General features: G+C 34.2%; 1 protein-coding gene across 1 annotated transcript; it reads left to right on the forward strand.

Moving 5' to 3' along the window:
• The first annotated feature begins 547 nt into the window (after positions 1-547).
• On the forward strand, positions 548-22945 carry LOC133199071 (multiple epidermal growth factor-like domains protein 10). Its single transcript, XM_061334957.1, has 8 exons — positions 548-602; positions 2483-2704; positions 8792-9046; positions 9133-9267; positions 12281-12418; positions 21376-21516; positions 21796-21933; positions 22809-22945. Exons 1-8 carry the CDS (start codon positions 548-550, stop codon positions 22943-22945), a joined length of 1221 nt encoding a protein of 406 aa, XP_061190941.1.
• Positions 22946-24033: the final 1088 nt, after the last annotated feature.

Below are 24033 nucleotides of genomic sequence, written 5' to 3' on the forward strand. Positions count from 1 at the left end.
TCCACAATTTAAAGTCTTCAATGTGTTTTACGTAAATGCCCCACCTATATATTCCTATGTAAAACTTTGACCCAGACCGAACTTCCATTAATATTGAATGCACACTACCAAAGCATTCGTTTGGAGAATTAGCCTTACTTATAGATAACAGTCGTTGAGTTAGGCTTCGTTATATTTCATTAACCTTTATTTTCATTGTTACATTGTTATTACAAAGAACAAGAGTAAAATTTTAGATCCCTGCTTTTTACAGTTCACAAGTTAGTGACATCTGCATTGACAAAAAAGATGCTGGTCAAGTTATCTTTTAGTGACGCTTATTAATTTGTTTTTGAAAAAAAAGAAACAAAATGTTACTTGATACAGCCAGCTGTCCTTCTACCAATTCAATACTTGCTAAAACTTTCTTAGTTTCGCTTGAACGAAAATGCTTTTTAACATATTTTTTTCTTTTTTTTTCTCTCTTTTTTTTCTTTTACCTTCCAGAAGAAAGCACGGTTTCAAAGGACTTCATAGCTAACATTTATTCAAATGGGAATAAGAAGAAATGATTCACGTCATTTTCCAAGTCCTGATGTTTGGTGCATGCTGTAAAGCTTATGGTAAGTCCAACTACGGAATTCCGCTTCATTTTTTGTTCATCTTCCGTCAATCATTGTACTACCTTCCATTTATGTCTAGATATGCCTGTCGTGAAAAATCAAACTATTTTTTGGCAGTGAAATATCATCAATATCGTATATAAGAGTATACATGTATAAAAAAGAATTTCGATGATTTAAATGACAGTAAATTTTGTAAATGTAAATTTTCGTGGCACGTTTTCCTTCAATGTATTCGAGGATTACCCAAACATGTAAGTCGGTATGCGATTTCTTTGTCATCTCTCTCGGGAAAGGACATATTAAGTCTGAAAAGCCGGAAGGAAAGTTCCAATGCAACCTGCCATTGATTAGCTGTTGGTCTGGCAAATAAAGACTGGCGATCTGATGACGACGCGATTTCTAACTTTAGAAAAAGTAAACTGCCTTTTGTCCTAAACAATGAGCAATCTATTTTATTATTATTAAATAAAATAGGATTTGTGCATCTCAAAGAAAAACTACACGGGATTTATAATGAATGAGAGTCAGGCGCGTAGGAAGCAGTTTAACTTTGAGGGGACACAACCATACATTTCCAGTTGGGGAGGGGGGGGGGGTACTATCAAGTACCAAAATTCCTTGACAAGCAAATAAAAAGTCATCAGACGTTATTATTGAGGGGGCACAAGCATATAGTAGGTATGTTTTCTATAATCTTCTATATATCGGCAAAATTATTGGGAGGGGAGAGGGAACTGCCCCCCCCCCTCCCCCGGTTTCTACGGCCATGAAGGTTGTACTAGGATTGCTTTGGTATTGTTTGGTCCTCAACTAAGCATGCTGAATGATAGTCATGCAGCGTGCGGGTAACAAAATATAGCTTAATGTGTGGCTGATATTGAATATATAAACTAAAGCGTGGATCCAAGAATTTTCAGAATAGAGAAATACTGAAAACATTTACATAATTATGCATAAAATGCATAAATACTTAATTGGTTTGAATTAACGACAAATAACTTTACTTTATGTCATTATACTCACTGTCTTTTCATCTCTCTATGCTATTTCCCAAGAAGCGTGAACATGTACTTAATATATATAATGATATAAAGCGTTAAAATTTGGGTAGCAGTAAGGGTATAATGAAGGAGTGTCTCATTTTTGCCTTGATATCTCCAGTGGTTTGATCGTCAAGTCAGGTAGGAGGATAAGATTAAGAAAAACGTTTGGAAAGCTTACAAGGAACTAAATCAATGCTATAATTTAAACCTCTTAGCTGTTGTCAGGGTAAGCGGCTGTGAAAGAAAAACACCTAGCTATCCTAATTCGGGCTGAATTACAACTGTATACTTATTATTAAGAATTCTTATGTGTTTACAATTTTTGCTTCACATTATTTTTCCCTTATTTAAAATGAATTAAAGGAAAATTTTGATGCAGTTAAATAAAAGCCGAGAAAAAAAAAATGTTTTCGCTCCGTTTTTTTATTCTGTGATATTAATGAAACCAAAGAGATGACATTTCAGGCTTTCTAAAAACCCAAACTTGTTTTAAATCTGACAATGCACGGTCTTTAAGGGCCGTTTGGAACCATTGAGAGGTAAAAAAAGAAACAATAGAAGGAGGAAAATATGTTTATGTTTAATTAGGGTTTACCATGCTTTAGGTGTGGGGTTGCATATATATTGCGAGAAATAATGCTCGGACCGTGAAACAAATGCAAATAAATGGTTTAAACAATGTGGCTCCCTTTTTTCCTCCGAATTTTCAGTATCACGGAGCTACAGTTCTACAGCTATTACATAATCTGTGGTTTATGTAAACTAATTTTAATATTCAAGTTAACACGCATTTTTTGCCACAGTGTTTATTTATTAGAAAATGTTTTTGTTAAGTCAACTTAGCACTGAACAGACCTGCTTGGCAGGAGAGTGACTACTCACCAGACTGGGGAGCAGACAAGGCAGTGGACGGACGCTATTCTGATCGCTCAGCGGGAGGGAACCAATGTACAATATCAGCTAACGGAAAAAGCACGGCAACACTGAGAGTGGATCTACAGAGTGTGGTCAGCATAAGTCACATCAACATATTCTACAGGACAGATAATGCACCTAGTATGTATACATTTCATCAAACGTTTTTGTTTTGATATTCCCGCAACTCGCTGGTTGAAATAACTCGCACAAAACAACTGAAAATAAATCTTTGGAAAAGAAATACTACAATGATAGTAAGAAAGGCAATAAATAAAATCAATGTGTGTGTGTGTGTGTGTTTTTTTTTTTTTTTTTTGTGGCAAATATGCAATAACATTTGTGCCTCAACTTCGGCATTTTAACGGAAGCATGCAATTAAAGAGGAAGAAATTGCTCTTCATTGATGTTAAATCCTTAATTTTATTTGGTACATGTATAATTTATGAAATATTTATCTATGGTTGACTGATTTTATTTTAGTGTTTTAAAGTAACAAAACATGTTTGCTAATATCTGATGAAAAGTCCTTAGACTCCAAATATCGAAACACTAATCTTAATTTAAGTCAATGTCTGTCGTCTGTGTGATCAAACCTAATAAAGCACACTTTGACTTTGGGACGTTGGATCTGCCATGTTCAATACTTCTTAACATGGACCAAAATATACCTATGGTATTCAGTTTTTAATAGCGATTCTCTGTAACCACTTACACTTCTTTGCCACGCATGGTCACCGATTTTGATGAAACTTTGCCCATTATTACAAATTAATACCAGAAACATATATCAAATAAAATTTCGTTGCTATGTGTCTTGGTTGCCATGGTAACAGGCAGAAAAGTTGAAAAAAATGAGATTTTCAGCTACTTTGAATCTTTATTAAGCCTTAATAATGACTAAAAAAAAACAAACAAACTATTCTCACAAAAACATGACACCTTGTTGCAACTTATGCTGTAAAGAAACTATTTAGAATTTATCTCTAAGTAAGTGGTAACCATGGGTACATTTGGAATACATTTTAGATGCTGAAAAACACTCAATATTCACTAATGATAGATGTTATATGATCAAACTAAATCAACAATTGAAGAAAAACGATAAAAATATTTGACCTTAAGTAATAAGGTATTGGCAATATTATTCTAGAAATAACTTTCATGGTTGCCATGGTAACACAGTGTAGCGATGCAAAATTCGTTGCTAAGATTGGGTTAATGCTACTATCTTGAGGAAAAACAATAAAATTCATGACTGGCACATATACATCCTTAGGACCTTGCAACACTGACAACATAAGAAAAATTGGGATTAATTGTTACTTTGCAGTGTAACCATGGAAACAACGTACCAGTTGTTTAAAGTGATATTTTCTTACTGCTTTAGGAAATTACTTATCTTTTAATCAAGGAACATATGATTTGACTCACCTTGAATAGTACTTATCTGGTAGAACTAAAGTTGAATATCATATATTGATAAAGTTTGTTGAAAAATACAACACTGTTGCTATGGTTACCAAAAAGAGAAAATGTTCGATTTCATTAATTTTATTTCAATATTAAATCCTATGTGCCAGCTTTTTGCATCCAGTTAGAGATTGGTTGGTAGTCAAAATTGAAAGTCAGGTTAGTTGTTCATATATATCAATCATAAAAGTTTTGGGAATCTACATACAAGGGTACGTATCCAAGGAAACAGAATATTTTTCAGATTTTTATGCATATTTTTTCAGCTAATTTCCATAGCAACGCTCTATTTAAAGAACCAAATTTGAATTTTTTGAAATGTGAAAATTAGGGCCACACCAACGCCTTTAAAAATTAATCATCAGTTATATAGAAATATGCTTTGTAAAAAGATAGGATAAGATTAAAATACTAAGAGAGTAAATTTAAAATCCCTTTGTGGTATTAAAACCATGGCAACCATTGCCAACCTATAAGAAATATCATATTCCGTCCTTGGTATACGTTACAAGGATCTCCTGTCTATTATTTGCTTGCATTTCAACCTATAATTGTTTTTATTCTTAAGTGTATGACTTTATAAAATTAAATGAACAAAATTATTACTTTTGAATACTTTGTTTCCATAGTAACGTATGTAATAGTTGATTTACCAAACATGTTTATCATGCATTTAAGACATCAGGCCTTCAACTTTCAGAAACAATCATTGCCACTTGTTTGCTTTGCTGCAAACGTTAACTATGGGACTCTGAACATGTTGAAAAATGCTATTTTTCAAAATTTAGGACATGTTGCTATGGTAACCATGACACGTAGCAACCAATTTTTGCCTGATTTGAGTTTACGGTATCAAAGACTTTTATCATAGAGAGTTTGGAGAAATTCTAAGACTATGCGTGCCACAGTTCCCATATAAAAGTTAAAGTCATTACAGAGAATGGCTCTTAACACCTAAAAATTGGATCCTGTGTAAAACCCCAAATACTGCTTGAAAACACAGCATGGCTTGATAATCTCGTGAATTTTACCCACTTAAGATCCGATAGGAATAACTACGCTCCATCGCACATGTCACCTGTGAAACTGATATCTTAACTGAGAAGTTCACTACTTACGTTAATCCGTTATTTGACTGTTTATTAATGTATCCATTATTGTTAGCATTATAAAATAACACTAGTAGACTAATTGCTCCTGAACAGACCTTCCTTCAATTTTTTTGAATTTTTTTTATATAACTGTATACAGTTAAATTTTTTGAAAAGGAAACTAGAAATAACTTAACAGATTGAAAAAGATAAAAATTTTAAAGAAATTGAAGTGGCCTTGACCTTGATCAAATGTTTTAGGTCAAGGATCACATACCAGTTACTCTCATATTTCTATTATTCGATTTCAAGTTTTTAGGGCTTAACGATAAGCACAAAGAAAATCAAAGAAGGGGTCGTCAGATCCTTTCGCACTGAATAGATTGAAGCTTTGTCTTGAAAAGCCGAAGACATTAGTGAATGTTTGGCGTCTGTATGTTTTATGATTTCAGAGGAGTAGCGATAACAAGTATTTTAATCAAAAGGGCAATAACTTTTAAAGGGGTCAGACTTAGGGTTCAAAAAGAAATTTTGAATTAACCTTAAAAGGACATACTAGTATTTAAGATATATTGAAAAATAAGAGATCTAGATTTCTCATATTTGGAATGACCTTGACCTTTGACCATAGAATTCAAGGTCAAAAATTAAAGATTCTAATGCAGTTGGTCCCATATCTCTATAAATAATTGTTAATTTTTGTTTATATTATTGTAAACATCAAAAACATTAGCGAGATGATGATAATGGTAATGGGTGAATTATAATGGTCAACCTACACTGAAAAATCAGAACAAAACTCTATACCTCAGCATGTGTCGTTTGATACTTGCTAAATGCCTGCCAAATATCTCACTGATATCTTAACAGAAAGTTATGCCCCAAAATGATGCTACAAATGTCAGGAGTGCAACACCTTTTTGACACTTTGAAAATTTACCATATTTTTTGAAGATCTGTTAAATAAGTAAATGTTTTATATTGGAAAAAAGATTTTCCTGATAAAATTAAATATATGGAGCTTTAAATTTAGACTGTAATAACTTCTGCTTGACCAAGTGATGGTCATGGCTAATGCTGAAAAAAAGGATAGGTAATCAGAAATTACAAAGCTCACCTAAACGAATGTTGTCTTTAAGTAAGACAAAGTCCCAAAGTAATAATCTAGTAGTGTGCATCCCTAGATGTAACTTTTATGCAATTTTGTCCGATAGGGCTTGCAGTTACTTGGGAATGCACTTATCTAAAAACTTTAAACTAGTCACTCATCCAGAAAATGTAAGTCATATCCAGCACCTGAAGCAAGTTTGAGAGTGATCATCCCGTGATGCATTATCTATGCAAGTTCAGTTCAGATAGCCCTTATAGTTTATTTAACCTGGTAACTGATCTGGAAAATGTTGGTCAGATACAGCATCCGAAGGAAGCCTGATAGTGTGCATCTTCAGATGTATCATCCATGCAAGTTTGGTCAACATAGGCTTAAAGTTACTTGGAAATGAGACCTGCTTTAAAAAGTTTAACCTGTTCACTCATCCGGAAAATGTATGTCAGATCCAGCATCCGAAGCCAGTCCAGTGTGTGTCAGATGTGTCATCCTTGCAAGTTTGGTCAATATAGGGCTTATATTTACTTGGAAATGAGAACTGCTTTTAAAACTTTAACCTGGTCACTCATCCGGAAAGTGTAGGTCAGATCCAGCATCCGAAGCAAGCGTGGTAGTGTGCATCCTTAGATGTATCATCCATGCAAGTTTAGTCAATATAGGGCTTATAGTAACTTGGAAATTAGACCTGCTCCAAAAAAATTTAACCTGCTCTAAGAACTTTAACCTCCTCCAAAAACATTAACCTGGTCATTCTTCAGCTGAAATTGCAGCATCTGAAACCTTGACTGGTACAATGAAACATACTAGAAGCACCCCCCCCCCCCCCCCCATGCATGCATCTGTGATTGATATAGGGCACAGAAGTACTTGAAAAGAAAACTGCACCAAAAACTTTAACCAGAGACGCCGACGCCGAGGGTATAACATAAGCTCACTCAACTTCGTTGAGGTGAGCTAACAACGTTATATCATGTCAGGAGTGCAACAGAAAAATGTGATGATGCCAAAAACATCATTTTTAAAAATCTGTATGACAAGTAAGTCAAAAAAAAAAAAAAGAAATTTCAAAGTGTTAAAGAATATCAGATATACCATTTAAACTCTAACAAAAAAAAAATACTATAGTAAACTATAGTTAACTATAGTTTACTCTAGTTAACTATAGTTTACTATAGTTAATCAAAGTTCCAAAGTTTTACTATAGTAAATAAAAGTTCCAAAGTTTTCACTGTAGTAAATCAAAGTTCCGAAGTTTTTACTTCGACACAATAGTTAACTATAGTTTACTATTGAATTTTTTTTCGTTAGGGAAGGTTTAAAATGTGATATGTATCGCAAGCAGCATAAATGTGAGTTATGTATCTGTGCATACCCATTTATGTCAGAAGTGCAACATTTGATGTTTTGCTCCCAAGCTTGAAATTTTTTTCCCCCAGTACATACATGTAATTTAACAGTTTTTTTCTTTCTTTTTTGGAAAAATAAAAACACAAGGAACATTTTTTCCAAATAAGTCGATCATTTACATTACCTGTCTGTGTTTCAGATCCATGTTTCCACGGTCAGGAGTGCAACACATTTTTATAAAGAACCAAGAAAATATATACATTAATTAGACAACACAAAAATCTGCTACGATCTTTGAATTTGGATATTATGCATACAAAACTAATTTGACCTGAACCTTTGACTGATAAACTTAAAGGTAACTGCACACACTTTGCTTACGTGCACTCAGGTATAAGCATGGTCCAGAACGGACGAAAGGAACAAATTTTGATGACGTCAGGGTTTACACATAAAGATCTATGTTATTGACATCTGACCTAAAAAACTCGCTTTTTTAAAGCCACTGCAAACCCTTTCACCACGAACACTCTATATTAGTCCGAAATATCTGACGTTTTCCAGTTTTTTTTTCACGATTTTGATATTTTACGTGCCAGGAAAACGTCAGAACCGGTGCCATTACGAAAACTGGGAATTCGCCGCCTCCATCTGGAGGTGGCATTCTCGGGTTGATTTTCGATACTTAAAATTCTCAATACAATGATATCCCCGCCTCCCATATGGTTATAATGGCAAAGTCAATGTTTTTATATAGGAGACCCGAAAGAAGTATTCTATCAAAAAGTAAAATAGGAGGTGCACAATGGCATTATGTAGTAAAGTATCTGTGAAAGTATCATTAAATTTTATTCATAGGTATAGGAGGAGTTGCGGACAAGAGATGGGTACCCTTCAATATTATAGAAAGAATGACCGTGTCCATGTTTTTCTCTGGCAAACCCAAAACATGTGTCTGATCAAAAAGTAAAACAGAAGGTGCACAATGGCACTATGTAACAAAGATTCTGTGAAAGTCTCATTAAATTTCATTCAGTGGTGGAAGAAGAGTTGCGGATAAGAGATGAGTACCATAGGTATGAATACGGGCATAAGTGTAACAGACGGACGGAAGGACATCCTGATCACTATATACCCTCCCACTTTTCAAGCGGGGGGTATAATAATTCATTAAGTTCCTATTGTGTATGTTACACTTCCACATTTCAGGCCCTGGTACTTACTCTATGCGTTTTGCGGGATTTTTCCTCTACGTTTCAAACACAACGTCAAAAGACGACGGCTATCTATGTTTTCATCAAATACAGGATAAAGACGGTACACCAACAGAGAACCAGACAATAAGCTGTCCTGTTCATGGACGTTATGTTATATACTACAACGAGCGTGGGAACCCGGACGTTACATACCCAAGTTATTACTCTCAATATGCGTTCAATGAATTATGTGAACTTGAAGCATATGGTAAGCTAAATCATGACTTTTTAAAATTAGTGTCCCTCTAATTGTGAACACATAAAATTTCATAAACTTCAAAACATTTTACACAGGATGCCATAATCCTAAGTTCTACGGGGAGACTTGTGCTCAACCATGCCCCGAGAAATGTCAGGAGCAGAACTGTGATATAAGTGGCCACTGCCTGGGTTGTATTCCAGGATACCAAGACCCTCGTTGCAGTCAGAGTGGGTAGAACTTTTTCTTGAACAAGTGGAAAAGGAGCTATTGTTATATATTTTTGGTTATGTAAAGCAGATACCGTGTTGTAAAGCTAACTGGAGGTGGTTTTCATTTTTTTTGCATATTATGTGAGGAAGTTCTTTTGTTCTCGTCATGGCCCTTTAGAAATTGGTTTGTCTATTACTATGTATTTGAAAATCAGCTTTTTCTCTAGAAAATCGAAACTGTCAAAAAGAATGCAAGTTGAAGCGTCTCGACAAATTCATGTTTTCATATTATGACATGTGCTTGGTTGATGTCGAAGCATGCTGACTACGTTTTATCAGTTATCAATGTCCAAACTTTTTCCATTCATATGTCGACTAGATATATCCAAGTGAACGCTTATTAAAAGTCAACATAGTCTGCAACATCTGTCATACTCGAATATTTTACCGACTGTAAACTAGAACTAAACTATATGTCAAACAGGATGGCTTCATATTTTTCATCGTCTGCGTAGTAAAATCCCACTATCGCCAGCAAATGGTGTTTTTTATGTCTCCCACTTAAGGGTGCCGACTAGGACTTTATTGTTTGAAAAATAAATACAATAAAAAAACTTACACTGACTTCAGCGTACATGCCAAGTCTCGGGGAAATCTATCGACTGAGTATTTTTAGGGACCATTTTAAAATACAGGTACATTTACCATAGGATTTATGGGAACGTGCTAGTTTTTCACACTTCAAAGCAAATTATACAAATACTACTAGACTTTCTGCTGAAATTATTATATATAATAAGTAATACTGTATTTTACATTATAAGAGTGTTGTTGGATATGTAATTTGTATTGTACCACAGCGCGATAACGTTTTGCACGATTTCGTGGATGATGATACTCTTGAATAGCTCTATTGAATTCAATACCTGTTCAACGGTATAATTATGAGCCTTCAGCTCCAAGTAGTTTTAAACTTAAAGTCATTTCAAAAGAGCCAGGCGTCGACCACTGTTGTAAAATGAGTTGAGAATATTGAAGAAATTAGAGCTTATATAAAAGTTTGCACAAAACTCGGTCAGGCAGATTTTTACTGAAATGGGGTCTAATAAGGTATCTTATGAGACAGTTCGTATGTGAATAAAGAAATTTCTCACTGGCACAGAGTCCGTCAAGGATGCAACAAACTCTGGCCGACCTATGACTGTAACAGGCAAGGCAAATATCTCAAGGGTCAGGAATATAATTGAAAGTGATGGCAGATACACGATTCGTGATATTGGCAAAGCTTTTATCACATCGCTATTGCGGGTGCATTTCAATTTGAAGCGTTTTTTGAAAGTACAGCTTTACGAAAGATTTCTGCCAGATGGATACTGCATATCTCTATAATTGACAGATGACCAAAAACGGGGACGAGTACAAACCGCTATGCAGTTCCTCAAATGTTTCCCAAATTCAGTCAAAGATAATTTGCAAACATTGTTAATTTTCTGGTGACGAAACATGAGTTCACTATTTCGAACCAGTAAGAAAAGTTGGAAACAAAATATGGCTAACTAAACACGGTTGAAGGCCTGTAGTTGCCAAAAGAACCATAAACACAAAGAAGTTTCTTTATTGCATATTCTTCTCAGGTGATGATATAGCTGTACAAATTCCGGTGCCGAAGGGCAAAAGTGTTACAGGTCGGTATTACCAAGATGTTATGCTAAAAAAGCTCAAGAAATATTATCATAAACGACGCCCTTTGTTAGGATTCGGGGTTCTTATACATCATGATAATGCTCCAACGCATACATCTGAGCTTTTGAAGCAATTTTTGAAGTCGGAGAAGGTTACCGTCTTGCCACTCCCCCATACTCTCCAGATCTAGCCCCTTGCGACTTTTTCCAAAACTTAAAAAGTTCATATCTAATCGTCGTTAAAAGTCCTGACAAGTCATTGACTTGGCCATAAGTAAATGCATCAAAGGTCTACCTAAATCAGCATACCATGACGCATTTCAGAAATAGATTCAGAGATTGAAATTATGTATTTCAAACCGCGGAGAATACTTTGAAGGAATGAAATGTTCATTTCACTATTAAGTCGAAAGCCTTTGAGATCGTTCAATACGCATTACATATCTGTAAGAAATACAAAATTTAATCATCTGGTTTCCAGAGGGGGCTTCTCAAAAGGTAAAAAAATACGATTTTTTTCTGTTTTAATAGAGTACTACAAAATACGACATATGATTTATTTTTTAAAAACACCAGAATATACTTTTTAAGTCTTTAAATTCCTGTGTTTAAAATTTCAAGAGCAAACATTTTATACTTTTTCTTTTGTAACATTTTGATGACCCCATCTTAAAGAACTTCAGATTATAATAACGTCATAAACACACTGTTAGGACGCCCATCTACCTATCAGTAAAGAATTTGTTAAAAAATTAGTTCCTTAAAATTTTTACAAGATTTTTGAAACTGTAATTTTTTTTTTCATTTTGCTAAAATATATGGAAGTTGTTGATTTAAAACTATAAGTACGTTTGATTTTAATATGCTACGCGAAATATTGAGCAATTACAACCCGAGTCGGCCCCAATTATTCGGTATAAAAAAGTATATTCTGAGGATGATCAATTTTTAAAACGAGGCAAGTTACCGAGAAATAAAGTAATGTGACAAAGTTTTCAACTACATACATCTCGTTAAAAGTCACCTTTCTGCAAATACTATGCTTATCACACTGACCTTGTTTGCAAATGTACACGTAACCTATTGATGGACGTAGTATGACTGACATGTTCCACTACAGTCGTTTTTATACTGATTTGAACTCGGTAAAATCCGTTTTCCTGATCAAAACCGAGGGCTTACGGCGCGTGTGACTGATCGATCCGGGATTCTTACTCCTCCCAGGAACCCGATCTAACGTTTGGTATTTCCAGGGTCAGGGTTTTTAGCCCTGTTCACGATTCATATTCTTTACTGTTCGTTATTCTCATTTTTGTCGATGGTAATATTATTTTATAATTGCATTACAGAATGCAGTAAACAAAAGTTTGGACTGGGTTGTTCTGTATTGTGTGGTAATTGTAGCAATGGAGAAACGTGTCACCATGTCAATGGAACCTGTCTTAGTGGATGTAATGAGGGGGCGGAAGGAGATAAATGTCAGGCGGGTGAGGATTTTCATTGTAATTTTTTTACCGGAAAATACATGTACAGTGCTTGTCACGTATTCGAAGCCCCCCGGAAGCTCCTGGATTTTAGAGATTTTATAGGGTAAAAATGAGGTCTACCGAGTAGACATTTTTACATTTTCTCTACGAAACTATGAATTACGCTAACTTTGACAGTTTAAAGGGGGGGGGGGGTGCGCCCCCCCCCTTAAATCCGCCACTGATATATATCTTGTGCTGGCTTCCATGAGATTTATTATACCCCCGTCCTGAAGGAGAGGCGGTATACTGTTTACCCTTGTCTGTTTGTCTGTCTGCAACAAATTTTCGTCGCAGTTTTCACAGCAACTACCCATTGCTGATGCTTGAAATTTTAGGACACTCTTTGTCTAAGCATGCCATATGGTGGGATTCATATTTTTTTTTTTACAAATCTCATGTCAACTTCCTGTTTTCCGTGCGTCTATCAGGACCAAATTTTCGTCGCAGCTTTCTTAGCAAATAATCATTGCAGGTGCTTGAAGTTTTAGCACACTCTTTGTTTAGGCTGCCGTATATGATGGGATTCATTTTTACGGATCCGATGTCAACTTCCTGTTTATGCATGCGTCTGTATGTACCAAATTTCCGTCACAGTTTTCTCAGCAACTACTCAAGGCAGATGATTGAAATTTTAACACACTCTTTGTTTAGGAATGCCATATGGTGGGAATCATGATAGCGTATATTCACATCAGAGCGGGGTATTACTAGTGAGCATTGGCTCACAGACTTCTTGTTTCATTTACCCGCACTGCGATAAAACTCGTTCAATTCTGTCACTGTCGAATTCCAACGAATGCAGATAAGATTTTGCGGATCCCGCCCACAGTATGACGTAAATGGAGCAACATTGACATTTTATGACCGCTCAGTAAAACATTTGAAATGATGAATTTTTTCCGAGATTTATAAAGGATTCAATTTTTAAAGGTCTAACAATTAAATTTATACATTACCTTTTATCAATTAAAAAATATTCAGTTTCATTCCTTTGTTTATATGATATATCCCTTTGAACTCTCGAGATAAAAGATACCATATTCACTGACACATCTCTTTTATATTTGGATATTTTACTAGAAAAAGGCATTAATGATAACCTAGCAACAGATCTTGAATAGACACATTAAAATGATGCCAAAGAAAACGTTTCGAATTAATTGACATAATTGTTAAACCTTTCTGCACTCACAAAATGTCATTTTTTTCTGGCATTAAAAATTTAACAAGAAATTAAATTATTTTAAGTCTTGAGCTTTTACTGAAAATAAGCAGAATAGTCAAAGTAATTTTATATATTCAGACAAGAAAATTAAAAGTGGGAGTCTGCGATGTGATTTTTATTTTAGATATTACGATAAAGTGTTAATTTTAAGGTAAAATTTGGGCTATTTTTTGGACTTTCTCAAAATGTTCGCCACACTTTATGATAGATTCATACTAGATAATTCAATATATAATTCGGGACCAGCATAAAACATTTCACTGCACAAAATAACTCATGTGGAAAAATAGGAATCCAAACATAACAGTGGTGTAAATATTTCGAAAGAGAAAAAAATGATCGTTTTTTTTTCTTAAAAGCATTCCGCCATAAAATATAGTTCCTCAATAAATTCTTTTTGTATAGAATTTAATCACGGTTTTTTGTTTGAATATAGTTTAATTTGCATTGTAGAATCAAAAATTTTGATGACTTCGACTTTTCTTTCGCAGCTTTCTTTATTGATGTAGCAATATACCATTATCACCTACATATGGAGTTTATATCTCCAAGTTGATTCCATACGCAAGAGTATGCTCTACGTACGAACAATTTCTAATACGAGGCAAGCTATTGAAAAATAAGTCGATTAAACAAGAATATCTACAATCCCCTTAAAAAGTCAACATTTCGCAAATTTTATGGCCGATACAATGATCTTGTCAGTAAATACAAGTCGAATGTTTACTAACTTTTTTCATTTAATTTGTTAGGTCATTTTCATACTGAATTGTCTACGGATTTTTCCATTTCCCCGATCATGAGAAGGAGCACAAAGCGGGTGTGACCGGTCGACATGCTTACACCTCCATGGCGCCTGATCCTACCCCTTATGCTTGTTTGCTCTGCTCAAACTTTGTATTGTTTCTGAGCTTGATTACTGCTCGTTATCTCCATATTTTACATTGATAGATATTGGTGGCAGTTAATTTAATGTCATTATTTTTTAACCTTGACATTACTCAAAATTTGTTTTGTTTTTGAGCTTGATTACTGCTCGTTATCTCCATATTTTACATTGATAGATATTGGTGGCAGTTAATTTAATGTCATTATTTTTTAACCTTGACGTTACTTATGTTCATGACCTCAATGCTGTTTTTGAGTTAAGTACAATTCATAATCTTTTTTTTATCAAACTTTACAAAAAGTTCCATTTTGGTAGGGGCAATTGAACTCGGTCATAATCTTTTGATCTACCTTATGACTTTGACATTCCCTTGAACTTCACTTTTGAAGATTTTTTTCATCAATAATCATATACTTCATTGTAAACGCTAAAAATTGTATTACATGTATAAGTAATGGATCAACAAGAGGCCCACGGGCCTTATAGGTCACCTGAGTATCATGCAACAACTTCGCCACAAATAAATTGGATTCATGTTTTAAACCAGAGGCCATGAAATTCACAATATCGAAAGAGGCACACTTGCTCATCATAATTTTACATTTAGTAAGCTTGCTTAATACCCAAAGAGAGCAGGGAATTATCAAAGAATTAATGCATTTTCACTATGTAATCATAAGAGCCCTGCCCTAACACCAGAACCATGACCCAGGGGGCCATAAAATTCACAATTTTGGAAGAGGCATCCTTACATATCATAAATATACTCTTAGTTCATCAGCTTAATACCAAGGAGAAAAGATTTTCAAAGAATTATTGCATTTTTACTATGTTATCATTAAGCCCACCCTAACACCAGAACCCCTGACCCAGGGGCCATAAAATTCATAATTTTGAAAGAGACACCTTTACTCATCATAACTATGCATCAGTTTGTTTGCTAAATACCCAGGATCAAAGAAAAAGATTTTTAAAGAAATAATGCATTTTCACCATATATTCAACATAGCCCCGCTCTTTCACCAGAACCCCTGACCCAGGGGCCATGAATTTCACAAATTCTGCGCAGCTATGTTAAGGCTTCCCGAAGCTTTAAAATGCGCTCAAAACATATGTCATTGCGAGGTCGGTTTTGGTTTTAATTGATAAGTATTGAACTTTAGTACTTTCAATTAATATAAAGGGTTTCCTCGGCTATATATTAACATATTTGTTATGATATCACATGACTTTGTTGATCACGTGACGGTCATTTATAAATTTTTGAAGTGTTTCATATAAATCGCTTCGGCGCAGCTGATTAACACGATAATTATTAACATTTTGTTATATAAATAAACTCATCGTATCCTTGTGTATCCGAAATGTGCTTGGGAAAAGTCTTAGTATTACTTGGGTACAAAATATTTCCTGAGAAATTCAACTTACCTACAAAATTGAGGGTATTTTCCACACAATATCGTAATCTGTATTAAAACAAAGCCAACACACATTTTTCCCAAGCAAGATTCAGTTAGAGAACAACCTCTTCTTACAGATTTCCACAAAAATTCTCAGATTTATTCTCATCAATCACCTGCGCCAGACTCTTTTATACACACAAAATAAATTCTACCTCCAACCACGGGTATAAAACAGAGTACATTTCAGAAGTATATTTTTCATAAGCATTTTGAACATGCTGAATTTCAATCAAGGGTAGGTAAGCGGTGTATTTTTAAAATATTCGGACATATAAGACTTAAAGAACCTTTAACGACTCGTGAATTTTGCAATAGCTATCTAGCATTTTACATGCAGTTTGAAATAAAGTGTAAAGTTTATGACACTCTCCCCGTCATAACACCTCAAGTTTGCAGTGACTTGACGTCATTTTCCATTATGACGTCATATTTTCGTAGTTCAGAGATGTGAAGGCACAGAGTGCACTGTGATATTCTACGGGAAGCCTTAACCTACCTGCGTGGAACAGACACCCTTACATATCATAACTATACTCTTAGTTCATCGGCTTAATACCCAGGAGAAAAGGAGAAGATTGTCAAAGAATTATTGCATTTTTACTATGTCATCATTAGAGCCCTGCCCCAAAACCAGAACACCTGACCAGGGGCCATGAAATTCAGAATATAGGAAAGGGAACCCTTACTCATCATAACTATGCATTCAGTTTGTTTGCCCTGGATCAGAGAAGATTTTTAAAAGAAATAATGCATTTTCACTATATATTCAACAGAACTCTGCCCTAACACCAGAACCCTGACCCTGGGGCCATGAAATTCCCAATTTTGGAAAAGGCACCTTTCATTATCATAACTATGTATTTATTTTGTTTTCATAATATCCAAGAGCACAGAAGAAGCTTTTTAAAGAAATAATGCATTATCACTATATATTCAACAGAGCCCCACCCTAACACCAGAACCCCTGACCCTTGGGCCATGAAATTCACAATTTTGGAAGAGGCACTCTTACTCATCATAACTATGTACTTAGTTCATCGGCTTAATACCCAGGAGCAGAGGAGAAGATTTTTGAATAATTAAATCATTTTCACTATATAATCATTAGACTCCCGCCCTAACACCAGAACCCCTGACCCAGGGGCCATGAAATTCACAATTTTAGAAGAGACTCCTTTCCTATTCATAACCATGCATATTGTTTGTTTCCTTAATACCCAAGAGCAGAGGAGAAGATTTTTTAAAGAATAATGCATTTTCACTACATATTCAACAGAGCCCCACCCTAGCACCAGAACCCCCTGACTTTTGGGCCATAAATTTCACAATTTAGGTAGAGAGCTCAATGGTTATTACATTCATGCCTGCTTGATGTCCAGGAGTAAAGAAGATTTTTAAAGATTCATTAATTTTGATGGTTTTAGTCCCACCCCTCAGGCCCCAGGGGGGATAAGGGTGATGAATTTCACAATTTTTACTCCCCTTCACATGTAGATGCTATATGCCGAATTTTGTTTAAATTGGTTCAGTGGTTCCAGAGAAGAAGCTGAAAATGTTCAAATGTTAAGGGACGACGCACGCCGACGGACGAAAACATATAGCAATATGTAAACTCAGGTGATCTAATAAATGGAACCAATGAACATATCAATATAAGATTTTCATTGCGAAGAAGCCGATATATGGCTGAAATAATGCAGATTCGGCGTAAAACATTAATCAATCAATCATTGTGAAGAATTCTTTATTATGATCAAAAACTTTCAGCATGTATGCCGGGATACTATGGCAGGGACTGTAGATACAGATGCAGTGATAACTGCGGTATACCCAACAGATGTGACAGGTTTACTGGGGAGTGTGAAGGAGAGTGTCAATCTGGTTGGAAGAGAGAACAATGTGATCAAAGTATGTATTTTTGAGATGTAGCTTCTCAAAGTCCATTCTGAAAATGGATAAAGGAGTTTTGAATTGAACGTTGTTCTCATTCCTAAATAACGTGTCAGTAAAATTGGATATGGTATTCCTTTTAACTATGTTTCAGTGACCTATAAACTGAAACTGATTTATAAGGAAAATTAATTTTCTGAAAATGATGACATTGTGTGTGGGTTTTTTTTTTAAACGCGTTTTTGAACCATCCATTCTTTATTTTTAGAGGAATTGCACTTAAAAAATATCAATAATCTATGTTTTCAAAGGATGTGACGGTGGAAAGTATGGTGATAACTGCAATCAAAGCTGTGGACACTGTTTGGACGACGAACAATGTGACCATATTAACGGCACCTGTGTCGGGTGTTCCTCTGGATACCAAGGATCAATCTGCAATGATTGTAAGCCCTCTAATAAGAGAGATCAATCCGAAGAGAATCAAATAAATATATCCTTAAGTTCATATTATTAGGTTTTATTTATTTAGACATCATATGGTCAGTTCATTCAATTCCTACATCAAAATCATATCCTTTTTTGGGCCAACTTCCAATGACGCGAACATAGACGCATTTTTAGCTCAAGTGAGCCAAGTGCTCAAGTTAGCTTTTCTTATCAAAATATTTACGCTGTCTGCCATAATCGTTGTTAACTTTTCACATTCTTGGGTAAAGGGGATCTACGTATGATCAAATAATTAAATATTATTCAAATTAAAATTAAAATTCTACTTCAAAAGAATAGCAAGGGTTATTAATATGCAATCATACTGCACACTAAAGTTAGTTCATATCGTGGCCCCCTGGGATAGGGTAGGACCATAATTGGGGAACAGTTTTATATTAGAGTATAAAGTTAAAATGTATAAAAAATCTAACCTGAGGAGGAGCAGGGGCATGTTTATTTATATTAATATGCAAGCATCTTCAGGTAGTCAGATTCAATTGTTTTTAGTCCGCATGAGGATAGTGACATATGGGGGAAAGTACAGGAAAATAAATAGATCAACTTTGATTTGTTATAGAGTACCAAATTAATATTTTGCTGATCCCTGATAATTATTCTATTTTTCTTGCTTTTGGGCAACATAGCTTTATTTATCAGCTTATTTTGTTTTAAGCTAAGGATCGTTACATTATAATCAGGTGACCTTTAAGGTCCTTGGGCCTCTTGTTTATTTTTCAAGAATGCTTCTGAAAAAATAGTAGGACCAGAACATCATTTTTACGAACATTTCCATGTTCACCGTTTTAATGGATTTTTTTTTTCCAAATATGGATCCTGATGTTAGAGAATGATTAAAATCATTGAGCACTTTTTACCCATATTTACCCTTTTTACAGTACAATGAGGCCATATTAGTCATAATGATAAAGATATAGATTCCCAGGATGAGTGGATTAATTATTTCTTACGGCTAGGGTTCGACCACGATATGGGTTAATGATTCGTCATGTGAATAAAGTAGGAAAATATTTGTTTTTAAGAATAGCAGGACCAAAACGACTCGAATGAGCGTTGTGGCTTATGTGTCTCTCTCGCTCTTTTCCATTTATTTTATAGCATTCGACCTAAAAAATTTGCACCCGCTTTGTTTACTTTGGGATATTTCTATCTTGTAATACAACATTCAAGAACTACAGTAATTTTATATGTAACAAATGCAACATTAACATTATTAGTATATTTTTGTCATTACAAACGGTTTAAAAGAAGGTAACTCTTGTTTATGGAAGTATTTTATTTTGCAAGCATAGACAACGTGATATTCTGACTATAAAGTACCGCTTCCTTGTGTTTTCTAATAAAAAATTATGATGTACGATATATATTTAAGAATTAACAACCCCGTTAATGATATTAATCAGTTAAGTGTTCAACACACTTATATATTATATAATAATAGACGAATTTCACATTCTTAAGAGTTATCTCCCGTTGTCGGCGTGACACAGTCATTCTACGATAAATGGACCAATTCAGAGTAAAAAAAAACATGAAAAAAATAATTGTTTCAAATAGCAAAATGAACATCATAATTCTCTAAAGGACATATCAGTGAACTTGAAAAACAAAGAATTGTCCACAAATCTGGTATCGTTAACTTTTTACAAAAATTTCAAGATACCATTGATTTTAAGGTCATGTTACGGAAGTTAATGCTTGATCAAGCCTTATTATTTTTTAAATAAAGCTGAATTTGACAATTTTTTTGTTTCTGATGTTCAGTAAAGTACGCTAAGGTATGATTCAATAAGACTCGTATGAATCCGAATTTAAATTAAATTTTCGGGGAAAATATCGTTACGGAAGTTAATCGTTACGGAAGTTAATTCCCAACAATCAAAGTTAAAATTCTCTTCAATAGTTAAAATCAAAGTTTGTGTTAGAATATTAAACAAAAGTATGAAGCATTTCGCTCCCAAAATAATAAAAAAATTATACCTTTAATGCAAAAACTTTCCTGAATTACCGTTACGGAAATTAAATTTTTGAGAGAGACAACTGTTTTTGTCGAATTCATTTCGTTATGTCGAAAATGTAATCGTCTAAAAAAGCTGACTCGCACCTAGAATCGATGATATAAGGTTCCGTGGTCACTTTCAGATAAGTTTCAGTTCTTTTTGAAATCTGCATTCTATGCGTGAAATTTAAAACAAAACCGTTATGGAAGTTAATCGATTTTAAGCGACATGCTTATGAATTCGCATTAAAGGATAGCCATGCATTTCTTTGCGAGACATGGTTTGATTTCTTTTTTTATAGGATACTAGTAAAAGACATTTTTTAACATTCATTGCAATCTATTTGGAACGATTTTACAGCTAAAAATTTCATCTTGAAATTTGTAAATAAATGAAGTGACATTAAGATTTGCAGTGGAATACGTTTTTCAACATTACATTATGTTCATATCAGAACTTAAACTGCATATATATCGGTGAATATTTACAAAACCATGTGTGTATGTTAAGTCTTAGAGTTGAAATCGACCTTTAAATTTATAGTTAAGATATTACAACGGTAAATTTGTAAGCGACATAAAAAATTCTTTATTGGTCATGTTTTTGTAGAATGAATACTCGTTTTTGTCACTATATCCTTTGTAACTTACCTGTAAATATTTTCAAAATTAAAACGGAATCGGACAATCTTGACCTGTTCCTGAATTGCCTTAGTATGTAGCAACATGAAAAAGATAATGAACATATTCAAACGGATTTAATTTGCGAGATATTACCCCCCAAAAGTTGGTAATGTTATAGAGGGAAAACTGTGTCTTACGCCGGTTGACCCCAGATTGACCCCGTAAAGGGGAATAACTTTCGTAAATGCGAAATTCCTTTATAATACATTGATAAACCGAAAGTATGATTAGTATTTCAACATTCATAAATTTCAGCATGTATACCGGGCTTCTATGACAGGGACTGTAGATATACATGCAGTGATAACTGTGGTGTACCCAACAGATGTGACAAGTTTACTGGCGAGTGTGACAGAGGTTGTCAACGAGGATGGAAGGGAGGACAATGTGATCAAAGTATGTACATGTATATTGTGTTGATCTGGTAAGAGGGTAATGGGTGAAAGATGTGTCAGTTGAATGTCATTTGTATTCCTAAATACATAGGCTAGTTAAAAATGAATATGTTTGATGTCTGTTAATTTAAAACCTACATTTTAATCGAATTGATTTATAGAGAAAAAAATTCTGGAAATTTATTAATCTACCTTTCTTCCAGTAACAATTGTAGACGTATATCCTTTTTACAGTGTATTCATGAACATTAACAAATATTAAAAAACTATCATTTCTCAGAATGTGACGGTGGAATGTACGGTGCCAACTGCAACCAGAACTGCGGTCACTGTTTGGATGACGAACACTGCGATCATATTAACGGCACATGCGAAGCAGGATGTTCCCCTGGATACGATGGATCTCTCTGTGATGACAGTAAAACATCACCATTTCCTTTTTTAGTCGAAAAAGCATTTATCTTTGTTTATCTTTAATAATATTTTATAACTTCATTGCATCTTCAAAAGCAAAAGGTCATTAATCTCTTAGCTGTTTTTAGGTAAAATTTTCTAGTTTGTAGCCCATCATATTGGGGCATCGAGTGCAGGGAAAACTGCAGCACAGATTGTATAAACCAAGCATGCCATCATGTTTCAGGATTGTGTTTGTTTAATGCAGAGGTAATCATATATTTTTATAGCATTTATTACGTAATATCCCAATGAGGTCATAAACTCTCTGTTTCAATTTAGTTTAAAATTATCTACTTTCTCCAGTCTTTAAGCGATAAATCTTCAGATTTTATATTCGTTGTTGTTGGGGGAGTCGTCTCCGCAGTGGTAATCCTCATCACCACCATCGTAATTTCATTGGTTGTATTCAGACGGTATGTATGAATCCGAACAGGCATGCATTTGATTGAAAGAAACTAAAATTTTATTCACATTTCAAAATTTTCATGTGAACAAAAGTAATCCCTTTTCTTTATATGTCAAAAATGTTGAAAATAGTATCATAATTTATATCGGTTTTGGTGTTATTTTTTCCCAATTATTAGAAAAATCATGTACATTGTTCTAGCGATTGAATAATCAAGAAACCTAAATTTTAGATGCAGGTCACGATCACCGAAAACAGGAAACCCCAGAGAAATAAATCAGGATAACGAAAGGGCAAGAGAATATGTCTATGAAAATGGTAAATCCAATAAAATAATGCTTGCCATTGTTTTATTTATAAAAAAAAAAACAGCTCCTGTCATATCGAAAATCTCATTCTTTGTTATTTACATTCCTTTATAACCATTTCAGACTTGCAGGAGACTGGTTTCACGAACATTTATGAAAATACACGTTTAGACGATACTTCACAATCTGAAGAAAACACAATGTCCAGGAATAGGAGGAGAAATGATACACAAGACGACATTAATATTGATGAGGATTGATTGTTGATGTTTTTATACAGAGTCGGCAGTATTTGTATATGATTGAACACAGAGTCGGTAGTATTTCATATATTTGCTGTCAGCGTTTGAAGAAGGTTTGATATCAATATGACTAGGAATCATAGCAAAAGTTAACCATTTTCCTTGTTGAGTGAAATGATAGTGCCTTGCTTGATGTATCTAAGATGTACAGATAATCATTTTTCATACTAAGTATGGTTTGTAAGCAAGTCAGAGAGTTTAAAAATATCTTTAAAAAGATGTTACTAGAATTCTTGATATATTTAAATGCAAGTTATATAACTTTTTCAGACGTAAATATTTTTGATTATATTTAAATGTGTAGAGATCACATCACTTTAAACCACTGCAGCGACAGTGACTTAGTTTATTTCTGTCTTTTTATTTGTTTTATTTATCACATTTCTAATTTATCTTTGGATGTATTCAAAACTGGTTTAATTAACTTCCATATTAGCATTTCAAAGTAAATTATGGGTTTTGCAATTTCTAATGGTATTACCATGTAAGATACTGTTTTAATTATTAACTATGTGTCGTTAATGCCACGAATGCCCCCGGAAGCAACCAAAATTTCAAATGCAATATTTAGTTTTAAATTTGTTTTCAAACTTGACCCGTATTTTCGGGTAAAATACCTGCATATTCTATTTTAAACGTCACTACAAAAGTTCGAGAGCAGAAACTGAAAATTTCTTATTTTTTCCAAGTTCAAGAGGGATAACTGTGTCAAAAATCATTGTATCACAACCAAATTCGAACTTGACCTGTATTTTTCCTGCACATGCAATTTCAACCTTATACATACATCCCTACAAAAATAGAGAGCGGAAACTGAAAATTTCTGATTTTTTTCTAATTTCAAGAGGGATAACTCTGTCAAAAAATCATCGAACTATGACCAAATTCGAACTTGACTTGTATACTGCACATGCAATTTCAACCTTATATAAACATCCCTACAAAAGTTAGATTAATTGATTGATTGTATGTTGTTTAACGTTCGAGAATTTTTCACTAATATAGAGACGTCACCATACACCGGTGAAGAGCTTACAATTTTGACC

This window comes from Saccostrea echinata, unplaced genomic scaffold, assembly GCF_033153115.1.
Source record: "Saccostrea echinata isolate AGI-Se365-2 ecotype Australia unplaced genomic scaffold, CSIRO_AGI_Sech_v1 ptg000033l, whole genome shotgun sequence".
Taxonomy (NCBI): Eukaryota; Metazoa; Mollusca; class Bivalvia; order Ostreida; family Ostreidae; genus Saccostrea; species Saccostrea echinata.